We start from the raw sequence: 26,956 nt of genomic DNA on the forward strand, positions 1-26,956 counted from the left end.
AAGTCTACACTCGCAGGACTCACGCAGTGATCTCCGTTCTAAGTGTGGAAGGGGCTTTATACAGTTTGTTATGGGACGTGTCGCCGCAGGTTGGCTCGTTAGATCGTCTTATTTCACGCACCAGCGGCGAGGGAGGGCGCTTTGATTCTCGAGGATTTTCCTCGTTTGATATTTTTACGAGAGCTGTGTCTTCAAATTAGAGCACATAAGTAGGTACGTCCCTGTAGATGGTGTGGGTTCCTGCTGGAGTTGCTCAACCGTGCGTACTCGTATCTGGAGTTAAATTAATTGAAGTTGTCTTTGTAACATTTTTTTATTCAGGAATACTTACTCGGGGAAACTCACTTTGTCAGGAGGAAAAGGCGCAAAATTTAATTTTGTATGGAAGACCAACCCTTCGAAATCTTCTTTGAAAAATTCTTTTTCATTCAAATTATTTTTCAGAAAAATAGTTATTTGTACAACAAGTGATCAAAGTTTGATATTTCTTCGAGTGCTTATTTTGAGTCCCGTGCAAGCGAAAGATTCTATAATAGATTCACGAGCTACGCTCGTGAATCTAATTTAGAATCTTGAGCGTAGTAAGGGACTCAAAAGCGCACGAGATGTAAATAACTTTGATCTCGTGTAGTACACAACATTTTTCACCTCAGCGCAGTGAGAACATACCTATTAGACAACTTGAAAAATGTAATCCTTCTTCATCACTTAATACCTGCACTCATGTTTTCTTAAGATATACAAACAATTAAGTTTAATTACCGCAATGGAACACAAAAACAAAACGTAATAATAAATTCCAGTAAAATAATATAGAAATAACAAACATTAACTGACACTTCAATCGCCAACTTTAACAACAAAAAAAATCTTTGTAAGATACGGTCCGAATTGCGGATACGTACTATTTGTCAACTATGGTAAAAAATCTTAAAAGTAAAATAATTAATTTTGCGTGATGATCTGTGTATTTTTTGAGTTCGTTATTTTAATTCGTTCGTGACTTTCATGACAAAACTGTCTTGTTTTAGATCTAAAAAATACCTGTACCGTGCATTTCCTCGTTTCCTTAGTGTAATATTTAAGGAAGATTTTAAATTACCGAGCCATTGTCATACACCTAATTATTTATACATGTTAGCCGCTATTAAGTTATATTGTACATCGTATGCGTATGTTGTGTGCACAATAGTTTTCAAAGGTATATTCGTATTACACGTTCTTAGTCAAGTCGAAAGTAAACAATCTAAGAACTCTATTATTTCAACACGGAAAACTGCTTTTTTCTTTTTTGAATATGTTTAGAGCTGAACTGGCAAACGATTTAGACTCTGTAATAAATATACCTTGTCATGAAATTCCATCCCCGGACTATTGCAAAACTGTATTTAAGCAAAAAAGGAACTTCAAAGTCTTAACTTTTAATATTCGAAGTATTAATAAAAATTTTGACCTATTTCTCCTTAACATACACCGAACAAATATTGAATTTGACGTCTTAGTTCTGACGGAATGTAGAATACAAGATACTTTAACTGTAGATCAGATACCAGGATATTCCTCTTTTTATACAAAACACAACATAAATCAAAATGGCGGTGTCATAGCGTATGTCAGAGACTACTGGAACGCGACCGTTTCTGAACCCCGTTTTAAAGAAGCTTGTTGTTTATTAATAGATATCCCAAATCAGGCCACAATTCTAGGTTTATACAGATCTCCATCCTTTAAATGCACGAATAGCTTCCTTCTGGACTTAGAACAGACACTTGCCACACTCCGACATGTAAATCAATTAATTATCACCGGTGACATTAACATTGACATACTATCCTCTAATATCCAGCATAACAATGTTTCAGAATATCTCTGCCTTCTCGCTGAACATGGTCTAGCACCCGCGATCACCTTACCTACGCGTGAACGAGCCTGTTTGGACCACATTTTTATTAAAACTAAACGCTTAGTAACCGGTGTTGTGTGTGAGCTCAATATAACAGATCATAAAGCAGCCGCTATAGAAATTTCATCGCATTTATCATATCACGTTAAAACAGACAGAACTAAAAACGTAGTTGATTATGAAGGTGTCGCCCAGGAGCTTTCAACAACTGACTGGAGTGAAGTCTTAGATGAAAATAACACGAACATCGCAGCCAACACTTTTGTGACAATTATTACCAAGGTTGTGGAAATTAACTCAAAACTGGTAAAAATCCCCCGATCAAAATTCACTTTGAAACCCTGGATGACGCCTGGACTTCTTCGTTGTATCCAACACCGTGACAGGTTACATTTAAAATCAAAACAGTATCCACATGATGCAGTATTGCAATTAACCTACAGTAGATACAAGAACTTCTGCAATAATCTCTTAAAAAAACTAAAAGAACAACACGAAAAACATGAACTCTCTGCTAATAACCATAATACCAAAAAACTATGGAATGTAGTTAAAAATATTTGTAACCTAAATAGACAAAACACTTTACCAATCGAACTTATTTCGCCGCCAAATCCTGAAGAGTCCCTAAATAATTGTAATAGATTCTTTTCATCCGTAGGTCAAAAACTAGCTAGTAATATTATCTCACAATCTGGAACGTCTGAGGAAGACCTAGCGCGTAATCTGCAACTAAGTAATGGAACAGATAAATCCTTTTTTATGCAACCAACTGATTTCAAGGAAATAGATGCCATTATCACACAGCTAAAAGTCGATAGTGCACCAGGCTTGGACGGGATTAATAATAAGCTGATAAAGTATGTTAGAAATTATATTATTGTTCCCTTAACCCACATTTACAATCTCAGCCCTGGTTCCGGATGCTTTCCGGACCAATGGAAAACTGCATCCGTCACTCCTATTCATAAAGAGGGACCAAAGGATATTCCTGGTAACTACAGACCGATATCTCTTCTCAGTGCGTTTTCCAAAATTTTAGAAAAACTAGTTAACAATCGTTTAGTCCATTATCTTGAAAAATTCAGTCTTCTGTCGGATCGACAGTTCGGGTTCAGGCGGAACAAATCTACGGAAGACGCCACATCTGTTCTTATCAATCTAATATCATCCTCCTTGGACAATAACCAAAAATGTATTGGCGTCTTCCTAGATCTTGCTAAAGCATTTGATACTGTGTCTATACCAATTTTACTTCGCAAACTTCAAAATCTGGGCGTGCATGGAGTCCCATTGTCGTGGTTCGCAAGTTACTTGACGGGAAGAATGCAACTTGTCAGGGTAGGATCGTTTAAAAGTTCTACTGAACAGGTTAAATTCGGAGTTCCGCAAGGAAGTATTCTTGGCCCCACTCTTTTTACGATATACATGAATGACGTCCTCAATCTCAAAATTCCAAATGCTGAAATTCTGTGCTATGCAGACGATACGGTAATACTTTTTAATGATACATGCTGGAAAGACGCAGTCACCACAACAGAAAGGGGCATGCAAATAGCATCTAACTGGTTCCGTGCCAATCTCCTAACCCTGAACTGCAACAAGACTAAGTTCCTCTGTTTTCACAAAACCGCCTCGTCACAACCATCTTTCAACCCTACAATAAAAATCCACTCATGTACTGACTTTCCCACAAACCCCTGCAGCTGTAATTCTATTGAGAAAACTAATGTTATAAAATATCTTGGTCTTTTAGTTGACGAAAACCTGAACTTTAAACACCATATTCATAATCTCTCCGGAAGAATCAGAAAGTCAATATATATATTCAAAAAACTCCGTAATTCAGCAGATGAATCCCTATTAAAAATGATTTACACTGCGCTTTGTCAGTCTGTGATCAGCTACTGTATTACAGTTTGGGGAAGTGCAGCAAAGACTTGTATGTTGGAAATCGAAAGGGCCCAACGCTCCGTACTAAAAGTGATGCTCAAAAAATCCTATCGGTTTCCAACCTCTGATCTCTACGCCCAAGCTCAAGTTTTAACCGTCCGACAGCTTTTCATACACAAAATCTGTTTATACACACACAAAGTCTCTAAAACACTGCCTTTATATAACACCTTAGTTAAAAAACGCATTTTCAATCTACCAATTCCCGAAGTACGTTCCTCATTTGGAAAACGTTTTGGAGATCGCATCAGAGTGACAACTTACAATTCCATACTTAAACAGTGTAACCTTAGATCTAGCACCACCATAGAAGCAAAAAATCTCTTATTTAAATTCTTAAGTTCTCTTAGCTATGCCGAGACAGAAGCTATGTTAGATAGTGTACTTTAAAATTAATGTATACATAAGTACTTAACTATATATAATATAGTTTACTTTCTTTGTGATGCAATATGATTGTTAGTTATAAGTTTATTTTGCCAAAAGCTGGACTTTATGTTAGTAACTATCATTCTGTTGGTTAAAATGTATTCCTGGTACACCGCGACACAGGCGAAGCCTAGTGCGGAGACCCCGCCACACTCTGTAATTTGTATTTTTGGAAATAAAGATTATTATTATTATTATTTCTTTATTTATCTTTTCTCTTAAGTTAGGGTTTTTATAATATGAATATAAAAGTAAAATATAAAAACACTTACAAAACAATAAAAAAAAAACATATAAACATATTATTATTATTATTATTATTAATTGTACAATAAAATACCTAAAATATAGTATTTTATCAGTTTTTATGAAATCTTAAACTTTATTTTTATTTATTAATTATTAAGAATTCATACTCGTACGTGGTTTGGAACGATGCGGTCTGAAGTTTTTCGGGGGTATTATAAACCGTGAATATACTGTTGAATGTCGTTTTAACTTTTTTTTGTCTGTTTCTTTTTGCTAACAGTGTGAAAGGGACAGAGATAATAGAACCCAAGTATTTCGAACTTTTATTAGACCCCGCATGTTGAAATGACATTTGACTATAAAGGTCACTTGAATGTCATTTTGTCTCACTCAGTGAGCAAAATCGCATTTTGCTCACTGTTTTTAAGAATCAAAGTACCCTTGTTCGAGCAGCTGAGGTGAAAAATTCTGTTTCTGAAAAATATGAAAAAAAGTCTTCAAATAAAGGCATTAAATCATATATTATCTAACAATAGTATATTACTTTTCGATTTACAATTAGCCCACCCAATTTTAATCCCATACGTCAGGTCGCCAGTATTTGCGCAGCACACAGAGGGTGCGTACTTATTTAGCGTAAGTAAATTCCGCTGTACGCCACTGTTGATACTGCGTCTCTCAAATACTAGCTTTTCATTTTTTTTTAATAACGCTAATGGAGTTTCCTATTCAGCCAGTTCGTAGGCTTTTTAGTTGGATGAAAATGTATATAGCTGGTCAACCAAATCTTGTCAGTAAAAAAAGGCGCGAAATTCAAATTTTCTATGGGACGATATCCCTTCGCGCCTACATTTTTCAAATTTGCCGCCTTTTTCTACTGTCAAGATCTGGTTGACCAAGTATAATAAATATACTAGATAAGATCTGGTTGACCAAGTATAATAAATATACTAGATAAGATCTGGTTGACCAAGTATAATAAATATACTTGGTCAACCAGATCTTGACAGTGGAAAAAGGCGGCAAATTTGAAAAATGTAGGCGCGAAGGGATATCGTCCCATAGAAAATTTTAATTTCGCGCCTTTTTTTACTGACAAGGTTTGGTTGACCAGCTATATGTATAGGTACCTATTGCACATGCACATGTGTTCAGATAACAAGATAGTGCTTGTTATATATATGGCTTCGAGCGGGTGATGGGAGTAGAAGTCAAACATCTTATGTGTGATAGTATAAGAACATTCTGAACGTTTATTCTCTAAATGCCTATTGTTTTATACACCTTAGGTTGCGCTGACACAAGCAATATGCGTTTATGTCGCAGTAAACCAAACCGTTACTGCTAAACACTAAAAGTGGACATTTACCACATTACACCTCCCCCGAAAGTTCCTCTCACCGCCGGGGTGGCAGAAGAAAAAATTTAAACGCATCGCATGTTACTTGTTTACAATTTTTTCTGAAATCAATAAAAAAATATGTTAATAAATTGTATAGGTAGGTATAATAAAACAGTCTTTATTCAGCTTGGTCCTTATGTGTCGTATTAATGTCGTAGTCCTTGTAAAAAAAATATCGTTAATAAGAAAATAATATTATCTTCACTTAAATGTTATCATCTCTCAAACGTTAAAATATTAATTTACTTCTTTTTCTCATAAAATATAAATCTCCTTCTTTAAAAACATTTACCTACTCTTCATCTTTAAAACATTTATTATTCAACTTTAAAACATTTATTATTCAACTTTAAAACATTTAAACACATTTGATATTCAACTTTAAAATATTCACTCTCGCTGTTTATAGTTACGGTATCTCCCATAATTCTGATAATAAAATAAACTAATGACGTATTAAATGTTAAGCCTTTCACGGACACCTATAAGGTCGACTATGATCAAGGACATAACTGAGTTGCGCCTCTGTGCGCACCCTTCACCTATAAATGCTATCCATAGCAATTCTTCAATAAACACCTAGGGCATGGTCACCCTTTATCAACTCTATAAAATGGCATATCAGGCCAGGCTGTACGGCTCTGCCTGTACCTAGAGACACAAATACATTAAGACAATAAGTCTCCTACAACTTTCACGGAGGATACTGTATATCACACTATGATCAAGTACGAAGGACTAGTGCTCTAGCTATAAGGTCACATTTTATAAATAAATGTGCCTAAACTCCTTAAAACTTCTCGAAATTGTACCGTACTGTAAGCTTTCTATAAAATAAACATTATTATTTAACTTCCAAAATTCCAAAAAAAAATGATGTAATCAATCATTACTAAGAAACAATTAAATAATTTTATTGAATTGAGTTGTTAATTATTTAATCGTTATGCGATGTATCAAATTTTATTCATCGCTTATTAAAATATTCTAACTCGCGGCAAAGTCTCGCGGCCTAGTTAAGTTTTCTGTCGACGTGCGCACAACGTGTGGCACGCGCTGCAAATTGCAACATACATGATTGAGGACACTATTCGACACTTTTAATTTTTTTATCTACCCAAATATCATAAACCCTCCATGATGCGTCCAAGAACCACACATTATGACCACCATAAAAATATACTGTTTTGTTAGAACAAATTTCTTATCTGTAACAATGTTATTATTGCTAAATAATAACATCGATTTCGATAATATTATGCATTCAAATTTCGAACATCTTTGAAAAACAAAGAAATTTGATTTGACCTCTATTCTAATATCAGTCGAGATGACGTTTAGTTCGAAATGAATTGTTAATTTTCAAACAAATTTGACAAATGTCGCACGTAAGTAAGATATCGAACGATATGATAGTTGGGGCCGACTCTAGTTTGTCTCTGAATTAAAAAAAAACTATGACAGCTGCCAGAAAACTTTTCAATACTGCCAATACAGGTTAAAATTTGTTTTGTTGCATAAAATTGTTCAATTTGTTGAATTTAAACCATAAAATGAGCGATCAAGGTGATATAGATATTTCGGCGACGCCTCCTGATATCCGTGACAAAGCAACTAACGTTATAAATGACTTATTACCAGCTAAGTCAAGGAAACAATACAAAGGAACATACTTCTGTCCGAGCTGGGCAAGTGAATTATAATAATTGCACCATCCAAACTGTAGGTAAATAATTATTATTCTTCTAAATCAATTTCTTCATTTTCGCATTTGTTTTCTGTTTTATTTTACTAATAATTATTGTTAGTGGCCCTGAACAACACCGCGATGCCGGTCATAATATGCGGCTCCTGAATGCATCATGAAGGCTTATGATATGTGGGTAGATAAAGTAGTGTATGTAACTGTACATAATTAGGCATTAAAACACTCGTGTGATCCTTTTAAGAAACTCACTTCGTTCGTTTCTTAAACCCACACTCGTGTTTAATGCCCTTCATTATGTACAGTCACATAAACTACTAATATTATATTATGACTTCTAATGAAAATTATTTATGCTCGAAACGAAATTGAGTTTAGCGACAACCTTTAATAATTATGAATGATTTAAATATGACTGCTACTGAATTGGAAAAAAAATGCTGGCTTTTAGAGAAAAATTAATTAAAATAATAAATTACATGATAGGATTTACATCCTATATTGGTGCGTGGCTGGCCGTCCTCGTCTTCGTCTTCGTCCGGTCCGGTGCGAGTTCGCGTACGGCATTCTTGCTGCTGCTGGCGTGGCCTGGCGAGCTGGCACCTCCATGTGGCGCTCGCTTGACGCTTCGTATGGCTGGCTCTGCTTACGACGATGTTAGTGGGCCGGGATAACCCTGGACTCCTCTTGAAATGGGCCGAAATGAATAAAATGATGGGCTTGAATGGGTTTGAAATGGGTTGGTTCTTCTCAGGTTGTTTCTTGATTCTTGATAAGCTGGTTGGTTCTGACTGCGTGGATTGGTGTTGAAAAAGTGGTTCTTCTTTTTTTTCCTTTCTAGCTTGATTTTTCCTTCTTTCTTGAGTGTTAGTTCCTTGTTGGTTCACTGGTCTGGATAGCCATCAGATATTATAGGTTTCTTCTATGGTAAGTATATTGACGAGCAGAGTCGGGTGAGGAGTTAGTGGAAGTTAAACACCTTATGTGTGATAGTATAAGAACTGCTACTGTACTGCTGAATAGTTACTGCTAAATACTAAAAGTGGACATTTACCACATTACAGTGTTCAATTTCCTATATTTTGCTATAAATGCATATACAGATATTATTTAATAAGCCAGCGACATTATTATTTGGTCAGTTTGGAGATTTTACCTACAATCAAGTATACAAATTTTGTGTTGCGATAGGCGTGCTGCAAAGAGGGCCCAAAAAACTTGGAATAGGTTATTTGACACATAGAGGGAAACATCATCGTGAAAAAAGTTTCTAATAACTTCCTCTTCATCATTTTCCTGTCAATGTACTTCCGGTCTATAATTTAACATCGTTATTTATCTTAAACTCGATGCCAATGAACTGCGTGTGAGCCAAAAAAATAACCCGCCCAAAGAGTGCAAGAGTCTTTTGTCTATGGTCACGTTGTCTCTGCCGGATGCGCCATGCGGGCGCTTATAGGTCTACCAACTACTAAATAAAAAAAATACTAGCAGTCCTTAACCTCTTCGCTTAAAGGTCATTTCCCCTTGGCATGTGGCACGGGTGCTTTGGTATCTTTAGGGAGAGCAATAAGATAATGGGCGCGCTGACGGCTGTCGGATGCTAAGTAACTAGTAATGCGAAATTATGTCGGTTGGAATAAGTCGCGAGATGACCACCCGCTGCCTGTCTGTCACTCGCTTGATCAAAAAACTGAATGGACGGATTCAGACAATTTGTGTTGTCAGGAAATTGTTTTTTGTTCCGCTTTAACTGGGGAGCTGAACCTGATTTTATAAGTACCTATAAAAGCTTCTACAGATCTTGCAATAAATTCAGTCGATCGATCAAATGCTACAATGTACCGTGAATGTACCTATCCCAAATGGTATGCGATAAGCGGTGAAGATTGGAGAGGCCATAACGCGATTATCGACGTATAACTCACGGAAGCTTACTATAAAAAAAATCTGTTCTATGCAAGGAGAAAATGAGTTTCTTAAATACATTTAATGTGGAATTGTTATATATCCAAGGTTTATTTCTTGTACGAGTCTATTTTTTAAATTAACCTGTCAATGAATAAACAACTGATATGAGCTAAGCAGCCGCACAGCCTTCCTCTCAACAACCCCATAATTTTCCAATAATTCCACTTCACTTTTTTCTAATCGCTAATCTTCGTGAGATCTCAATAAGCAATAAGCTCAAAGGCTGGCCGCAATGAAATCATCTGCCTTATTTCTTTGATAAAAAGTAAAAATTGTTTATGGTATCATTGTGCGGATATGGGCCCCATTCATTGCAGCCAGCATGTCAAAACAAATTCGCCGGGTGAATTTGATATACCATTCACAATATCCTAACGAGATTTTAAAGTTTATAAAATTTAAACTTTATGACACCTCGGTAAGGTATATTTTAAAACTTTGTACTTAATAGATTGAGATAATAGTTTGCGATTTGAGAGAGTTGTGCTATTTCGTGGTTGTGTAATAACCGGTAAAATATCGGTTAATAAGAGCGTGGGTGCGTTCCAATACTAATGGTTAGCAATTCGTAGGAGATTATATTTGTTGAATGGCGGTTTTTGCGGATTAGGAGCACAAAGCACCTGACTCGCATTGTGTGGCAGGTATTGGTGGCCGGACGTAAGTGCATCATCGCTGTTTGCGTAGGGTGATTGATATATTTTTTACATCTAATGTGAAATGACAATGGATCTGATGTGTAGGCAGGGTTAGCAATTAGGTTTTGTCTGAGTTTCACAAAAAACAGTGCACAAAGGACAAATAATTCACTATATGCCTATGATCTATTATCTACGAATATCTTTATCTCTTAGTAAGTACTTCGTTATAATAAACTGCTCAACACAACCGGGTTCGCAAATAAAAAAGTTTTTTTTATTTTCATGTACCGACTGTTCCAAAATGTTTAGTAAAAATGCTACGTCCGTCTGTTTTGCCTAGCTAATTTAATTTATTTTTATCTGAATTTAAATTGCCCTAATTAAGTAATTATAAATTATAAGTAGTGTCTGGATCAAGCAGCAATTTTGGTGTGTTGACCTAAATTCACTATCTCTTAGGTAATTATTTGTTTTACAATGTAGTTGAAACTTGAAATATAAATTAAAATGAAAACCAATAACATTTTCCCACACCGCCAAAATGAAACAAAATGAAACAGTAATAAAATAAAGCGAGTCGACGTCCCTCAAAATTAATCCAAAGTTTATAGAGTCTTAAACGGGGAATATTAAATAAATATTAATCTTGCGGATTGCTGCGCAAATGTTTGGGGCTTAGCTACGCACCGTCGGGCGGGGACCGGCCCGGGGCTCACGGATACTATCGTACATGTATCAGTTCAGTAATGTACTGTTTACCTACACCTCTGAGGACATTTACATAGCTTGCCATGTTGTGGACATTATGGACATACCACATTAGAGCTATTTCTTTTATGTACATATTTATTTATTTATTTAAATTTTATTGCACAACACATGAAGAGTACAAATGGCGGGCTTAATGCCAGAAGGCAACAAACAACATATCATTTAATTATCTTTCTTCCCGCTATGTATCTAAAACTTGAAATTGGAATCAGCAGTGTTACGTGGACACTGCAATATAAAACTTGTTCTTGTTCCACAAAGATAAACTGATATTTCGTGTACCTGGTCTTTCTTGGATAAAAGATGAATAAGAATCTTGAAATTTAAAATTCTAAACGGTTTGTGAGGGATTCGGGACTAAAAACAAGAAATAGCTAGAATTACTTTTAAAGTAAACGATGGTAGGAGATCCTCTTGGTAACTCGTCTCTACTTCTTGTACAATGAGACGACGCCTACGCCCAGCTTCAGCAATCGGTTACGATGATGATGATGTGGAATGTGGAAGTGTGTATGGGTAAATTCAAATTAAATTATTACTATTAGCAGCATTAGCAGCAAGTATACATATATGTAGGTATTGTATTTAGGTAAATCTGAATTAGATTTCGATAAATTAATTACTGACATATTTATCTTATCATTTTATTACCTATATCGCTTTATTATTACTTACTTAATTTTATGTCACCCTAGGCCCATAAGTGGGATTTTCTCCCCGCAACGTGAGGAGAAAATCTCACTTCCTGGCCAAGGCAAGACGTAAAACTTTAGACAAACCACGGGCGGTAGGTAATTCGTAAAGCCCCAGATCGCATATTTATGGCCCTCACCTTCGGTTCGGGCCACAAACACTGCGATCTGGAGCATCCACGAATTCACCTCCCTAGGTATGTAATGTAGTATTACAGTGCATTGGTGTTAGCTGAAATGCTGTACAATTTTATTTCACGATTAATTTTGTATCGCATATTTTACAACAGTGTGTAAAGTTTTACAAGATGCAGTCCGCAGATCACGCTTTTTGCTTTTCACCAGCTGCACCTCGAATCATAAAGATAATGCTGTGCAAATAATATTAACCATACAATCTCTATAGGTACAAGACATGTTACAAAATGACACCTCAGCTTTCAGATTTACTCCTCACCTGTAAAAACATGCCGAATCACCAAAATCTATGCTCTTATTTGTAGCGAAACGCGCCAGACACAGCCTCGACATCAAATTGACTAAATTGTTTTTCGTGGATCTTAAATCCAGGTGATAAAGTTTCAAATCGTTTGAATAAAATGTGAATGTTCGGTTTAAGGTTTTTTGCCTTGTCCGCGTGATATTTTGATAAGCACTAAATAAATGAGCGCATTGAGCTGTCTGCCGTGTTTGCTCAGCGCGGATTGAAGCGAGCACAAAGGGCCGTGCATTGTGCCTGACAACCGTTCGGGGACACTGGAACTTTAAATCATATTTCTAATATTATTTTGTCCAAAGAAATGAAAAATACTTGCTTGACTTCGGAGAAACTTGTAGTACATTAGATAGATACAATTGTAAATAGAGTCCGTCTAAGGAAAAGCAAGTCTGCACCGATTTGAATACAAGAAAGTGTGAGGGCGTCATTTTCACAAAAAAGTCTAGTTTTACTGGCTCTTTTCTAAACTCTGCCAAGAAGTCAATGTTTCTGAATCCAATCCAATCAAACTAAATGTATCGATGTTTGAACAATCGTCGAGTTTGGGATAGGTGGTCTGGATATTGAAAATCGTTTTATTAAATATGTCGACGCATGTCAACTATTGAAAATTCTGTAAATAAAGTCTAAAAATAAATCTGCCTCGTTAAAGAGAAGAGTTGAAAAGTATTGGACGTCCAAACAAAACACGTAAAACATTAAACAATATTTAAGAAACAATTAACTATCAATGTCCACATAACACGAGACTTGAGGGACGCTTTCTAAAGGGCCCTCAAGATTGAAATAATTATCAAAATTAAAACGTACAATCATCACGTCGACGCAGCAAATGAAGAGCTAAACAAATACGAGACCAATCTTTATTTATCATAATTATGGATGATGTTGCCAGTCATCGTTCGCAGGAACGGAACACCTACGAGACGACCCTACCGAGGTGTTTGCTCACTTCATTGCTATCAATCCATGCTATTTTAAATCTTATTTCGTTACATGTTGGGACGAATATGGATAATCCTGAGGAACCGTATTTTCTCCTGATTGGCGCCAAAATTGACTCGTATTGTCAAACTGACAGCGGCCTGGGTGGCACGCATTTCGATTTTAATGAAGGGAAAATTATGTTCATAGACACAATTTTTTATCGAGTCAACCCTATTATAAATTAGTACGGGCTTTTTCCTGAAATACGAGTAAAATCTCAGAAGCGTTAGAAAAACATAGTCGGTAGCTAAGTGGTTGTTAAAAGCACTTCGCCACACCCGAAATGTCACACTCGACGACACAAGTCATTTAGAAGTAAAACAAATAAGTGAATGATGCTCGGGAGCGTGCGTGCAGGCATTATGCACAAGAAGATTGAAAGAAAGTGCTCGAGTGTCCGAGGCAGCCGAGTGCGCGGCGACACCCGCCGGCTCCCGTTCATTAACTCCAGACTCGCCTCTCGGACAAAGCGTCTGCGACCTCACACCTCAAAACAAATAAAAAATAACACTCCCAATAAGCCCTAGTAGCCATGTAACAGTTTGTTTTGATAACGGCTCGGACAAAATGGCGGTCGGTTATGCACGGAGCGTTATCATAACGGAACGGCGCGAGAAACTCGACTCCGAGAGGGGCACACATCCATTTCAAAGAATAAACACGGAGGAAGCGCTCTCGATGTATAAATAATAAATAAAGAGTATATTTTGCTGGGAGAGCGTGCGTAGACAAAGGATGGCGCGCGCAAACATGGCATGAGCTTGTTTATTCTTTCGTCATTAAGGTGAAGTGTTGGGGCACACAGTAGCGTACTCCGGCGCTAATTTCAGGAAGGGTAGATTCAGACATCGATTCACTTCAGCCACTCACGTCGCTAAACGGTTCAGGCTATTATTACCAGTTTGATACATTATGTACTTCACACTTGTTAGGTTGGTTCATAAAAATTGGGAATTCTTATGATTCGGAATTCGGATGTAATTCACAATGTGAAAATATGTAACGCCTAAGGTACTTTTTTGGCGCAATTCTTGAACTTTCACGCTCATCTCATTCGTGGTTTATTTAGATTACCTACCTACCATTGCAATTCTCCCCCTTGTGTCTGTTGTGATAGTTGTAGAACTAGCTATGGAACTAGCCATCCGCTAGTTCCATAGCTAGTTCTCTTTGTAATTTGACACCATTTTAATCCTCTTATTTGGCTTTTCCGAAACTCAAAACATACATTAGGTACACGTAATTGACTCTCGTAGATAGCTCTGCCGTTAAAACTCAAAGTTCCAGTACCAGACAGACAGACTAAAAACAGGCTGATTCACCGTCATCCTAACACTCACGAGATTCACGAGATTTGTGAATCTCTCAATCCTCTTTTTTAGTTATTTATTTACTTAGGTAAAATTCGAAAGATATACGCCAATTTTGTAAAAGTTTCCGTCTTCTCTCGACATTCACCAAAGTCACGGTTAAAATTCATATATACAAACTGCAGACTGTCGGAGTGGATCACTGGCCCTTGCTTGGACAGCCATTCATTAGCGCAAGACCGCGGTCTCCATTCATAGGGTGTAATGTGTTTGCTGGAGTGTTGCTTCTTACTTATAGACGCGTTCAGTTGCAAGGGTTGCTTAGACTTTCAGGGGGTTTAGGGTTTTATGTAGACAAAACACTACATTTAAAATTGTTTGAATGTAGGTAGGTATTAGGTAAATTTAGACGGTGCTAAACTCCACTGAACTGACACATAACACAAACTATTCGTTCGTAGGTATAAGTCGTCCGTACGGACTGAAGCAATTTCACGTGTTTTACTACATTAATGTTCTCAAAAAGCCATTTTGAAGCTGTCATTTACTCTACACTTTGTAATATTTTCTGTAGAACTGCCTACAAATCAAACTATGACAATGTATACTATATATTTAATTAAATAATAGGAATATTGTAAGACTGTATTTTTAATACAACGTTGTTGTTACAGGTTAAAATTTGGTTTCAAAACCACCGTTACAAGTGCAAGCGGCAAGCCAAGGAGAAAGCCATGGCGGAGCAGAACCAGCACAACCAGGTACATATTAGTATTAGGTACTTATCTATTGACCACTAACCTTACTAACCTTACATTAACATTAATAAATTATTAATTATGAACCTATTGACTGTAGTAATTATATACATTTCTGACCACTGGAATTAGTAATAAGTACCTATTAATGTTAACCATCTTTTTAGGTAGGTACACTACTTTTCTGAGCACATTAAATTCTGAATAGAATCTTCTCAAGTTGTTCATATCTTTCAATTTCGAAGATGTTGAAGTGGCTTGGTTAGGATTTCAAGGGTTTGGCTTGTAAGAGTAACGTACACCATCTAACTACAGAGCATCTCTTAACTTGAGCCTTAAGTTTTACTTAAGGTACCTCAGAAATTTCCATCTAATTTCTAACCCGTCATTCAAAAACGCGTTCATATTAAACCGCCATTTCAATAATGCTAATGAATAATGAATATTAAACACGTGAACGATAAAAATCGTCGCTGACGCGGCGGCCCCTGTTTGCCGAGGCGACCTGCCGTGTATTCCGCTTCGCTGCGCGAGAGAGCGCGATCCATGTCTCAAAAGAACCAGCGTAACGTAACCTTGACAACAGTGTGTAATAAAAGCGTAATCATACTGGATTTCCAAGTTTTCGACTCGTGCAAGCGATCGGAATGACCCTGCCCTTGCCACTTGATACCAATCTCCCGCGGAGGAGAAATACGGGCCCCGGATTCTGGCAACCCCACGTCTATTAAAGTTGCAGGGTTGCTAGGGAATGTTGTATTGTTTAGTCACCGGTGGAAATGCAGTCGGTTTGCTGTATTGTTTCGTGATTGTTCTTTGATGCGGATTTGTTTTGATTGAGATCTAAGTCACATTGTTATGCTGTCTTTTCATTCGTCGCTTAATGGTAAATTTAATTCGTAAACTACTGAAATTAAGTATTAAGTGGCATATTATTGGCTACACTAGATATTGTAAAATTCTCATAGAATCTCACGTTATACAATATGATAGTCAGACGGCAGGAAAGGCGTCATTCACATTCTCAATAATTAAAACAAAGGCAAAGGCCGTCTTGCACGCTTATTCCAATGATTCAGGGCGTGGCGTCTGGCGTGTGTTGCCAGCCTGATTGGCCCAATTTGCGCGTCGCTCGTCCCTGACGTAATGACTCTTCAACTCGCGCGTTTTTTACGAGGAATGCCTCTGCCGGGTTATAATGTGTAGTTGGAAAATAGTTTGTTGGGATCCTTTTAGAATGAGCGTCAGTGTATTCTATATGCAGTCTAATCTGGTGTTTCGTGGTATATAACATATAGGTAGTTAGCCCGGTAGATGATGGTATATGTGGATATAGGTACCCGAGAACATTTGAATCTATGTATTTTGGCAGCCTTTGAGAGGTTGTATAAGAAATCCGTTAGTCACAATTTTTATTTTTGTCTAAAATATTACTTAAGTATCATACTTAATCAAGCAATTAAGTAAGCAACATCGAGGTTTTGCAATTCTTCGTTTTCATGGTCCCAATCTACAGATTTAACGTGGAATGAAATGGATGCATTGGCTTCTGAAAGACGGACAGCCATGGCAACGCACGAAAAATTGGAAGGTTATTTTTTAACAAGTCATCAGGCCATCAGGTCAAGGTCAGATGGCAGTCGCTTTCGTAAAAACTAGTGCCCACGCAAATTACTGGGATTAGTAGCCAAGCGGACCCCAGGCTCCCATGAGCCGTGGCAAAATGCCGGGACAACGCGAGGAAAATGATGATTTTTTAACGAGTCATTTTGTCCTCAGTCGTCTTCATCCCCCCGGAGAGTAGCCGTCCCAGTACTGGTGAAGGACGGCAAGCCGTGCGGCTCGGGCGAGTCGTCGTCGCCCGCGCACTGCGCCACGCCGACGTCCGGCTACGCGCAGCCCCAGGCGGCGTGCTCCAACCCGCTGGCGTCCTACCGCCAGCCCGCCTACCAGCAGCAGTGCTCCGGCTACCTCCCCCTGCAGGGCCGGGCGTGGTAGAAGTTCCCCCAGCTTTATCATGAGACCATGTTCAAGGAGGAGATGTATTTTGATTAGGGAGTAGGTGATGCGGTTTGGCTGAGCGACAACTGAAGAACTAGATTATTTTTATATAGGTTACAAAACTTACAAAACGTAGCGTTTTTTAAATGTGTTATTCGTTTTCAAATCTTGCAATGTATATGATTTATCCAAAAATGTACTTTTCTACGAAAGTACCAACAGTGTTGCATGTTAATAAAATAACCACAAATTTGGCTGGTTTCTCTAAACTTTTTGCCGTACCGCGTTTTAAAATGTTGTCTCCCTCAAGAACATAGTCTCGGATGAGGCCTGGCGGAACGATCTGCCAAAAGACAGTGACTTTAGTGACTCAGTGAAGTGACAGTGGTGTTTCTTATCGGGCGGAGGGTATGTACATAGTTAGACGTAATTAAGCGCAATTAAGGATTTGACTCTTTTCTTTGTGATATACTTGTAATATTCTTTTAATGAAGACGTAGTTTTTCTGCTTTTCGGATTTGAAACTCGTTAAGCACTCAGTTTCTAAGAGTTATCAAATGCATTAGCCACGAAGTAGCACGAAAACGTCACCAAGTGACATATCTTGTTTTTCTCTAAATGAAAATTATTTTTGCCGAGAATTTTCTATGGTAGTATTATTTGTTCAACTTTGACTATTTTAAAAACCTAAATGTGTGATGCCGAGTTGTCAACTCTTATGTAAAAAAATACAAATTTATCTGTATCTCCTGTACCTATTCATTCCATAGAATTTCAGTGGTGTTATTTTGGTTTTATTTACAATACATACAGGTAAAATCATAGAACGGCATTCATTTTACTTACTCCTTTCACACTTACCAGACCATTGGCGTGATTCTGGACACCTAACTATTTTTTGACGTGGCTGATACATTTAGGTTTCATGACAAATGCTGCCAGTTTTATACCTACTGTGTACACGTGTTTTGACAGTGTCTTATCGAGTTAGAGGAATAGACAAATAGACAGCTTTTGATAAAAATGTGTCTACTCAGTTGGCATTCATACAACTTTTCAGGGCATGTATTTTATCAAGAAAAAAATCATGATCATTTTTAGTTGGAAAAATGTCTTCTTGATTTTTTATGAATGTTATCGAGTTAATGTCACTATTCCTTTATATTATACGAATAGTATTTCCGTATCAACGGTCCCAAGCAATAGTAGTATAAGCTAAATAAAGTGGATATTTGAGATAGAATGACAATTAACCTGTAACTTAAAGACTACTTATTTTTAGTCTCTCTTAATTCAATTTTAGATACAGTATCCAACGGTTTATATTCTGCTAGTACTGCAAACTACTTTTTCTGGCCTATCTCAAATATCCACCCTTTATTTTCACTGTTCTACGCTTAATTTTATTTTGCATACTTTGGAAGAGTTTTAACTAAATACTTAAAGTATTTTTACAAGTAAATTTCATTGTAAATAACTGATATTGTGCCAGTAAATTGATGTGTGAATAGTAATACAGTCGGTGTTTCGTGTGTGTAGATATTACGTATCTTGTACATATAGGCGCGTAATGTGTTAGGTAGGGACCTGACTTGATAGAGACTACGACCAGTTGGCGACGATCATTTCTCTTTGTTGGTATTTAATTTAACTATTTATAAATTTGATGAGTAGAAACTTTATTACTTACCTACTTAGAAAATTGATGCCGATTTCCGCGTTGAAATTGAGTTTTCGTTCAACGAGTTCTCTTTATTTACGAACTGGTCAAAGTTTCTCAACAACGAATAAATTTTGTGCCAATATTTTTTTTTACATTCCATGGTTTATATTTTGATATTATCTACTCATGTTTCGGGCGGACGGATGCAATAAAATATTCAGATCGCCAGATGTCACTATCTATAACTACATGTCCTACAAGGAATAGTGTTTTGTTGTACTTAAATATATTTTCCACTAGAGTTTAATAGAGTCTTTGAATTGCCATTTTATTGTAGAAAAATAAAATGTAGGAAGAATTTTTCAAAATGCGCCAGCAACAATGTGTTGACTGGAAGATTCATAGCAATAAGCCCCTAACGTACCTTAGACTTACGCCAAACTTGTAACAATGGAAAGAAATTGTAATTAAATTAATGTTTCCCAACTTAATTTATATGTTCTGGACTAGATTGATGTAATTATGTAGGTATAGGGGAAGTTATTATAAAATAATTATAAATAATAGTAATTATAACGAGAAGGAATTTGTAACTATAATGTGAAAATGGAAGTGTAATGAATTTCAATTTATAAAATTAGGTAATAAAAATTAACGAGTTTTAACTTTGTTTTTCATTACGCCAACCCCTTTTAGAATAACAAAATCAGAGTACACATGCCAAAATAAAGCATGGTACCTACGTATTCTTGGACACAAGAATAACAAACACTCGATGCTCGAACGCTCCCACTCCTCTCCTAAGCTCATTTTTATTGTTTTCAATATTCCCAGATTACGCTATAATCTCTCATAACGCGTAACAGTTTATTCCGCATGGCAACATCGACTTTGTCGAACGTCACTCACGACCCGCCAAAACGAAATAACATGGCCGACAGAGATACAAAATAACCTAACTTTTCCACTTTTCCACTGAAATCTGAGCTGTAAAACGAGGAGGGAGGGTGTGTTTTTCATTGTAGGGTATTTATTGATTAGCCGTTCCGTTATTGGGAGGTAATTTGGATAGAACAAAGGCGCTGCGAGCGCACGTGCGCGGCATTACGAGGGCACGCTAATAAAATGGCGGATTAACTGTAGGGACAGGTGAGGGCTTGCAAACTATTGGCCTCTTCACAATAAAATGTATCGCCGAGTCTCGCGTTACTACGGATTTACGTCAGGTTGATGATGTAATGAGAAATTTTTGGGATAGCGACTCTTAACCCGAGCCGAGGGTGAAATTTAGATTGTTGCTTCCTTATTGAATCAATTTGTAGTGTTTTATGGCATGACGAACGAAGCATAGGCATATGGGGAGTGTTACATTGTAACATTTTGAGAACGAGTAGAACGACACTCAACGATATTTGAATAATATTGGAATCATATCAGTTAGTCCATTTCGCTCTGACTTGTCCGTACATGTACATACATATTATGCGAGCGGAACGCCCGTACGAATGATAGCTAACTGATATGATTCAATTCCAATATGTATGTATGTATGTATGTCACTTTATTGCACATAAACAGGTTTACATAAAACGGACAAAAACAAAACAAAAATAAGAATGTTATGTACAAAGGCGAACTTATCCCTAAGGGATAATATGATTCAAATATCGGTTTGATGTCAGGTGCCCGTTTGTTCTGACTGTTGGTTGTAATTGTAAACCATGTATTTCATAAATCTACGTATAAAGATATTTTTTAAATGTTATGTTGAATAACTGGTATAACTTATGGTATATACTTCAATTCGATATTTTAATTTGCCTCTAAAACAATTAAATTTATTTTACGGGCAAAAATAACCAGTTGTAGATCTTCTAAATCTAGTGCGAAAGTGCTACGCCGTAGCACCTCGTAGCACGTTGTAGAACTAGTAGAAAAGGCATAATACCAACAAGACGCCTTTGTCAATCAGCAATACTATTCGCTTAGCACCTTTGCATACAAACTGCTATGCAGGGGAGGTCACTTTTTTCTGCAGCTTACTGTTAATATAACGTGGTGATTGCACCAGCTATTGGCATAAAAATAAACATACAAGCGGCATAAGATGTCTAGGTTGAATTATCTTGAGAATATACGTATTTTTTCTTTTTTTTTTTCAAAATATTAGACAATCTTCAAGATAAGTTTCAAGCAACCTGTCATTTATCACTTTCTACAAAAAGTTAAAAAGATTAAACTTTACGTAACAAGTACGCAATAAAAAGGATCACAGGAAAAATCGATCCTTCCCACGCCCACACAAAGCCGACGTCAATGTAAAACAATCGCCCTTCGCCAATTAAAGCGGGAAAAGCGGGATATCCGGCGAGCGCTAATTAGACAAAGCTCGGGCGCCATTGTGCGGCACGTACGTGCGATCGATCAAGATAGGGCACGCGGGCCGTCAGGGCCGCGCGGAACGGGTTAACACATTCACTACTTACGTTTTCGTAGAGCTATGATCGTAGTCGATCCCAGTGTTTTCGCGCTTTGTAGAGAAAAGCGACTACGAACAGAGAAGGGAGGCGGTTTCCCGGCACTCAATATGACAGTAAGTAAGGGCAGATTCTGAAACGTGAGATATGATAACAATTTGATACAAGGAGGCCAACGAACCTAGGTATTATGGGTAAGTAGCTAGGTACTGTAGTAGGCGACGATACATTAAATTCATACCTAGACCCTAAACATAGATAAATAAATATAATACATCCATAAATAAGGAATAAATTCTCGTGATAAACACACAAATTATAATGACCTTACCGAGTTTCGAACCCATCAGTACCACCAGCTTCGTAGGCAGAGCGTATCGATTACCGACACCGACTAGTCTATGAGGCTGTCAATTTATAACCAAAGTAACTGGCGTTTGTCCTTGTCCCTTGGTGTCCCAGAGTCCCATTTCACCGTACCTCCACCGGAAAACGTAGAAAAACATAATGACACCCAACCGTATCAATTTATGTAAATTAAACACGGGGGCCCGCCTACGTCGCAAAAACCCGACCCCTGAAAACGCTGCAGCGATCTGTAAACAAATTTGAGAACATTATTCGTGTTTGCGCGGAGCTGCCATCATGAATATAGGAAGGGGTGCGATTAGGGCGCCTTAAGGCTCCATTCATGGCTGAGACGTCTTAAATACATGGGATGTAAATGTTAATGCAGGTTATAGATGCATTCGTGTTTGTTTGAAAGGGTAGCGTTTATGGGTTTGAGTTTTAGTTGACTGGATGCAAGGAGAAGGAGAGCTCCGTAAGATGATTTGCAATGGGCAAGTACTTATTTTCGTTAAGTCTTACATACATGCTAATATTTGAGTACATAGCACGAAAGTATTACTGTTATTGAGCAAGTGATATTTATTGGGCCCGATTCGGATTTTGAAATAGACATCTATTAGATACCTTTTAGACATCACCAAGATACGATAACGATATGTTTAAGATCTAACCTGGCAAATTTGACATTTGCGCGATTCTGGAGATACTCTTGAACGATTTCCACAAGATATGATTTAGTGATCCAATTCACATCTAATAGATATCTAACACTATCTAACGTAAAAGTGACATTGGTTGCCCGAATTGATCTGCAAAAGAGAACTAGTTGAAATCTAAACTATAACGTATCTAGAATGTATCTAGTACGTGTCGTATCTTGTGAATATTTTGAAGTTCGAATACGGCAGATTGGCTTACATATGCAGACCTACATATTTGTATGCATCTAATACCATGCTACTTTAGGGCTAGGTAATTTAAAAGAAAGTGTGTATTAGTCAAACGGATAATCTTTTTTAGCGTAGATATATAGTTAGATACTACCGCACTAATATCGCAAGATTTTTAATTAAGTTACTTTAGTTACTTCACGAATTATTAAAGAGTTGCACGTAGAAAGCACACAGCAAACCCCCGGTTGACCTTACCAGTAGGTATAATAGTTTTATTTTTAATTTAGATGCTACTTAAGATGATGGTTAAAATGTAATTCCGAAAAATTCTGTTGGATTTTATTTGACTCCCAGTAAGGAGTACAGTCAGCATTAAAGTATTCTGCCATCTCTACAGTTAGTGTTCAAAAATATTTGCTGAAGTCTAATTGATTTACATACCAGAGACATGCTTAGGTATTTTTGTTAAGCTACTCGTATTCCAACCCGCTACTTTTAACACTCTGACAGTATCTACCTTCGCTACGATAATTAGAAAATGTTCTCCATCGAAAAAATGGGTATATATTTTTTATATTAGGTAGACACTTAGGTCCTACCTATACCTACGTAAATCAGTGCACCTACGTAAACGGAGTGTTCTCGACACCGAGTTGGTTCCACTTCATAACGCAAATAAAAACAGCAATTAAACAAACAAAGAAATAACAAATTGGGTAGGTACTGTCGAGTCTGTAGTGTTGTCATCGGTAGTAGACCGCGGCAGAGGACCATACCTACAGAATAAACCGTGCAAGGTCTGTCGAGGGCCCGCCTAATTAGAACAAAAAACGCGGGAAAACACAAGTACGCTTGACAGCGAGTCAGAGACAAAGAGCGCGAAATTCCAGCCAAAAAAGGTACTAAGCCGTTCCATCCACCAAATTCCAAATTTGAACTTTAAGCCATTTGAATTAAGGCTACGTTTCGTTCCAGTTGAAATATGCCTGAAATATTTTGTTTTTAAAACTTTTTAGCACGGCAAAGTCCGATCTGAAACATTCCCCCAGCAAAATGATGTCTTGCATTGAGGATATACGGTTTATTTTTCCAAATCAGGAACTGTTTGTAAAAGCTTTTTTAAAGTGTATCTGGTTGCGTAGGGAGAGAAGCGCCATCGCGCCGATTGTCTCTGGCACGTTCGGGCGAAGAGGCCACAATCGATAGAGCACGGCGTGCGTTGTAATGAATTTATTACACAACTTCCTACTAGAGGATGCTTTTTATTTCATAGTCAAAGTACGAGGATTTGTAGAGCTCTTAGTTTGAGGTGGGTTTTAAGTAAAATATGCATGATCGTAGTTTAATTACGTTCGTATACGAGTGGCATACATCTCGGGTCTTTACTAAGGTAAAGGTAAAGTGATGTAGCAGCAGCACATTTGAAGCAGGGTCAATGTAGATTGTAGGTATTATGATTATATTGTAACCATAAGATGCACACTTCCTGGGATGGAGCAAACTTGGATAACACGCATTTAGAACCAAATGAAAGCGATTTCCAGCTTACTGGGAATTAATTCGTCAAAACGCAATTTTTGGATCTAATTTGATTGGCCTAGTATGTTTTTGATAAGTTTTATATGCAGTAATTTTCATACTACATTCTCAAGTATCAAGATTAATTTACTCCTCCAAACAAAACCTATAAGTAAGTACCTACTTTAAATAATCGATCGTATTTAATTGGCACGAACTATAGTATATAACTATATACCAACATATGCAATGGGAATGCCGCTTCGCCACAGACGCCACACAGGCATACGTACTTGGGTATACAGTGTGGAAAGATAAGTCGGGCCCTGGAGGGAAACTACCTTAAATCCTTAAGCTGGCTCATTTTACTTAATGGAGACATTCCTTTATTTTTAAAAAGAAACAAAACTGCATTCAAAGTAGTTTTCTTTTTTTCTTCAATTTGGCTTGTCTAAAAAAATCTTGAGTACTAAATATTACACTTTGTGACACTGCGTTTGTAATGAATATTTCAGTTTAACGTTTTAACATAGGTCTCGAATAGAGAATAGATTTTGTTTGTGGCAAGGAAGTCATTGATGTAGCAACAATATATAGCTGGTCAACCAAATCTTGTCAGTAAAAAAACGCGCGAAATTCAAATTTTCTATGGGACGATATCCCTTCGCGCCTACATTTTTTAAATTTGCCGCCGTTTTCTACTGTCAAGATCTAGTTGACCAAGTATATATGACAACCATTTAGCCAATAAGAAACAAATTGAAGCTAATGGTGTTGCTACTTCAAATTAAATTCTGAATTCTTCTGAATTCTGAATATTAATTAAAATTTCAATCAAAAACCTAATAATACCACCTAAACCAAACCAACCTAAACTAATAACCTAATAAAGGTTGAAATATGAAAATGAAAATGAAAAATGATTTATTTAGGAAAAATGCAGCTTATTACATAGTGGAAGGGTATTACATTTTTAGGAGTAAGTATTCTATTGTTAGACAGCCTAGGAATAGTGTCCTGAGCCCTAAACTAGGTAAACCTGTCTTATAGGGATCAGGGAATAAACCACCGCTACTTCTAGCAATGCAGGTTGGTTGTGAAGTATACACATGTTAAAAATATTATACCTAAGGTCTGATCGCTTACATATGTACTATACGTACCTATACAATGCAACATTTATGGCAACAATTTTTATAGTTTAATAAGGATGATAGAAATATGACATTGCACTTAAACCAGTATATGTTTGGATAAATAAATATGATTTATTTCTTTATGTTAAACTGAAATATAAAATTATTCCAAGAATGTCATTCATTAGTTACTGTTATTTTGATTATGTCATCCCAGGGGCAGATAGGCTTGAGACCATTTTCTGGTTAGCTTTCGCCCGGGATGGGCATTTTTATTTTTAGAAAGTGATGCTAAATACATCATGCTCTGGTAGCATCGATCCGTATTTTGGTGATGCAGCAGCCGCTGCATCCATGAGCTAGAAAGCTCATACAGTAGTTATTTTCGCCATCAACATCTGCTGGTGAAGCAATGTGGTGGGGAGGGTCTGTCAGAGCTGTGAGATGAGTCCATTCTAGGAATTTCCAGCTGCTGACTGGGTGTCGTTATGTCGTTATGCTGTTGTTGCTGTTGTGATTTTGGATTATGGAAGTCAGTCCATAATTAGCAAGTATTTTAAGCGTCTGGTGAACAGTTCACCATGACGAGTTTCGTTCTCCTGCTGGGTGGAGGAGAAGTCACCTTCAGACTGAGGCCTTAGTTCTTCTGCGGTGCTCCGCGGTGTTGGGTCAGTCGCCTGCTGCTGCAATTGGCTCTGGCACAGCGGAGGTTGGCACCACGGACTTGATCTGGCGGTAACATTCGTTAAGAGGTTGGTGTACCTTTTCCTTCCATCCTAGAAGCATTCATTCGAATTTAATTCAGTAAATGTAGTATAAATCGTATGTGATATGATGATTTAGGGACTAACAAACTTAGATAGGTCTGCTTGTAAATTATTGTAGAACCACCTTTTGGCACGACCCAGCTCTATCGTTTGACATTATTAAGATAAGATGCTTATTGCTAGCTTATTTAATGATTTACTTGTGGAACAACTTTACCAGTGTCTAAAGTAGTAATAAATTATGTGTCACAGAAACTAACATTTCATTTGATATCCTTTTGTCCTGAATAGCTGATGGAAATAAGTTGTAGCACCTGATTGAAGTTTTAATTTGGTAAGTTTTAGTATTAAATATTGTCCGTGGTTTTCTTCGGGTAAAGCCCAAAGCCGGGCTGGGGGAATCTACGTGACAACTTTATGGATTTTTTGTACGACAGACGAGTTTAAGACCTAATGTTTCTTGGAGAAATGTTATCATTAACATTAACTGAATCGACTAGTAGAATAAAATTGCGCGTTTTTATTTTTTGGAATTTTTAGTCGGCTCGAGTCCCGGGCGAGGCAAGCGAGTTTTAGAAAATCTTTGAATGCAGTTTTGTTTCTTTTTAAAAATAAAGGAATGTCTCCTTTAAGTAAAATGAGCCAGCTTAAGGATTTAAGGTAGTTTCCCTCCAGGGCCCGACTTATCTTTCCACACTGTATATAGTAAATATGTAGGTACTGTAGAGACAGCATTCCACACATAGCGTTAACGGGCATATTGTGTCAAGTCACGCTGACCGGGGCTCACTCGGACCACCGGTGGGAGTGGACACGGGGCCGGGGTTCCGTCGTTTACTCGTATTATAATATAAGATAAGATGTAAGAAGATGATGATGA

The 26,956-nt window shown here is 37.2% G+C and overlaps 1 protein-coding gene across 2 annotated transcripts in view; it reads left to right on the plus strand.

Moving 5' to 3' along the window:
• Window positions 1-17,362, plus strand: part of LOC134655824 (homeobox protein Nkx-2.1-like) — a 54,552-nt gene extending 37,190 nt beyond the window's left edge. For both annotated transcript variants that reach the window (XM_063511306.1, XM_063511307.1), the window contains 2 exons: window positions 15,187-15,273; window positions 17,050-17,362. In XM_063511306.1, coding sequence (XP_063367376.1) covers window positions 15,187-15,273; window positions 17,050-17,268 — 306 coding nt within the window. In that variant the 3' untranslated portion in view covers window positions 17,269-17,362. The remainder of the gene's footprint in view (window positions 1-15,186; window positions 15,274-17,049) is intronic.
• Window positions 17,363-26,956: the final 9,594 nt, after the last annotated feature.

The sequence above is a fragment of the Cydia amplana genome, chromosome 17 (assembly GCF_948474715.1).
Source record: "Cydia amplana chromosome 17, ilCydAmpl1.1, whole genome shotgun sequence".
Lineage (NCBI taxonomy): Eukaryota > Metazoa > Arthropoda > Insecta > Lepidoptera > Tortricidae > Cydia > Cydia amplana.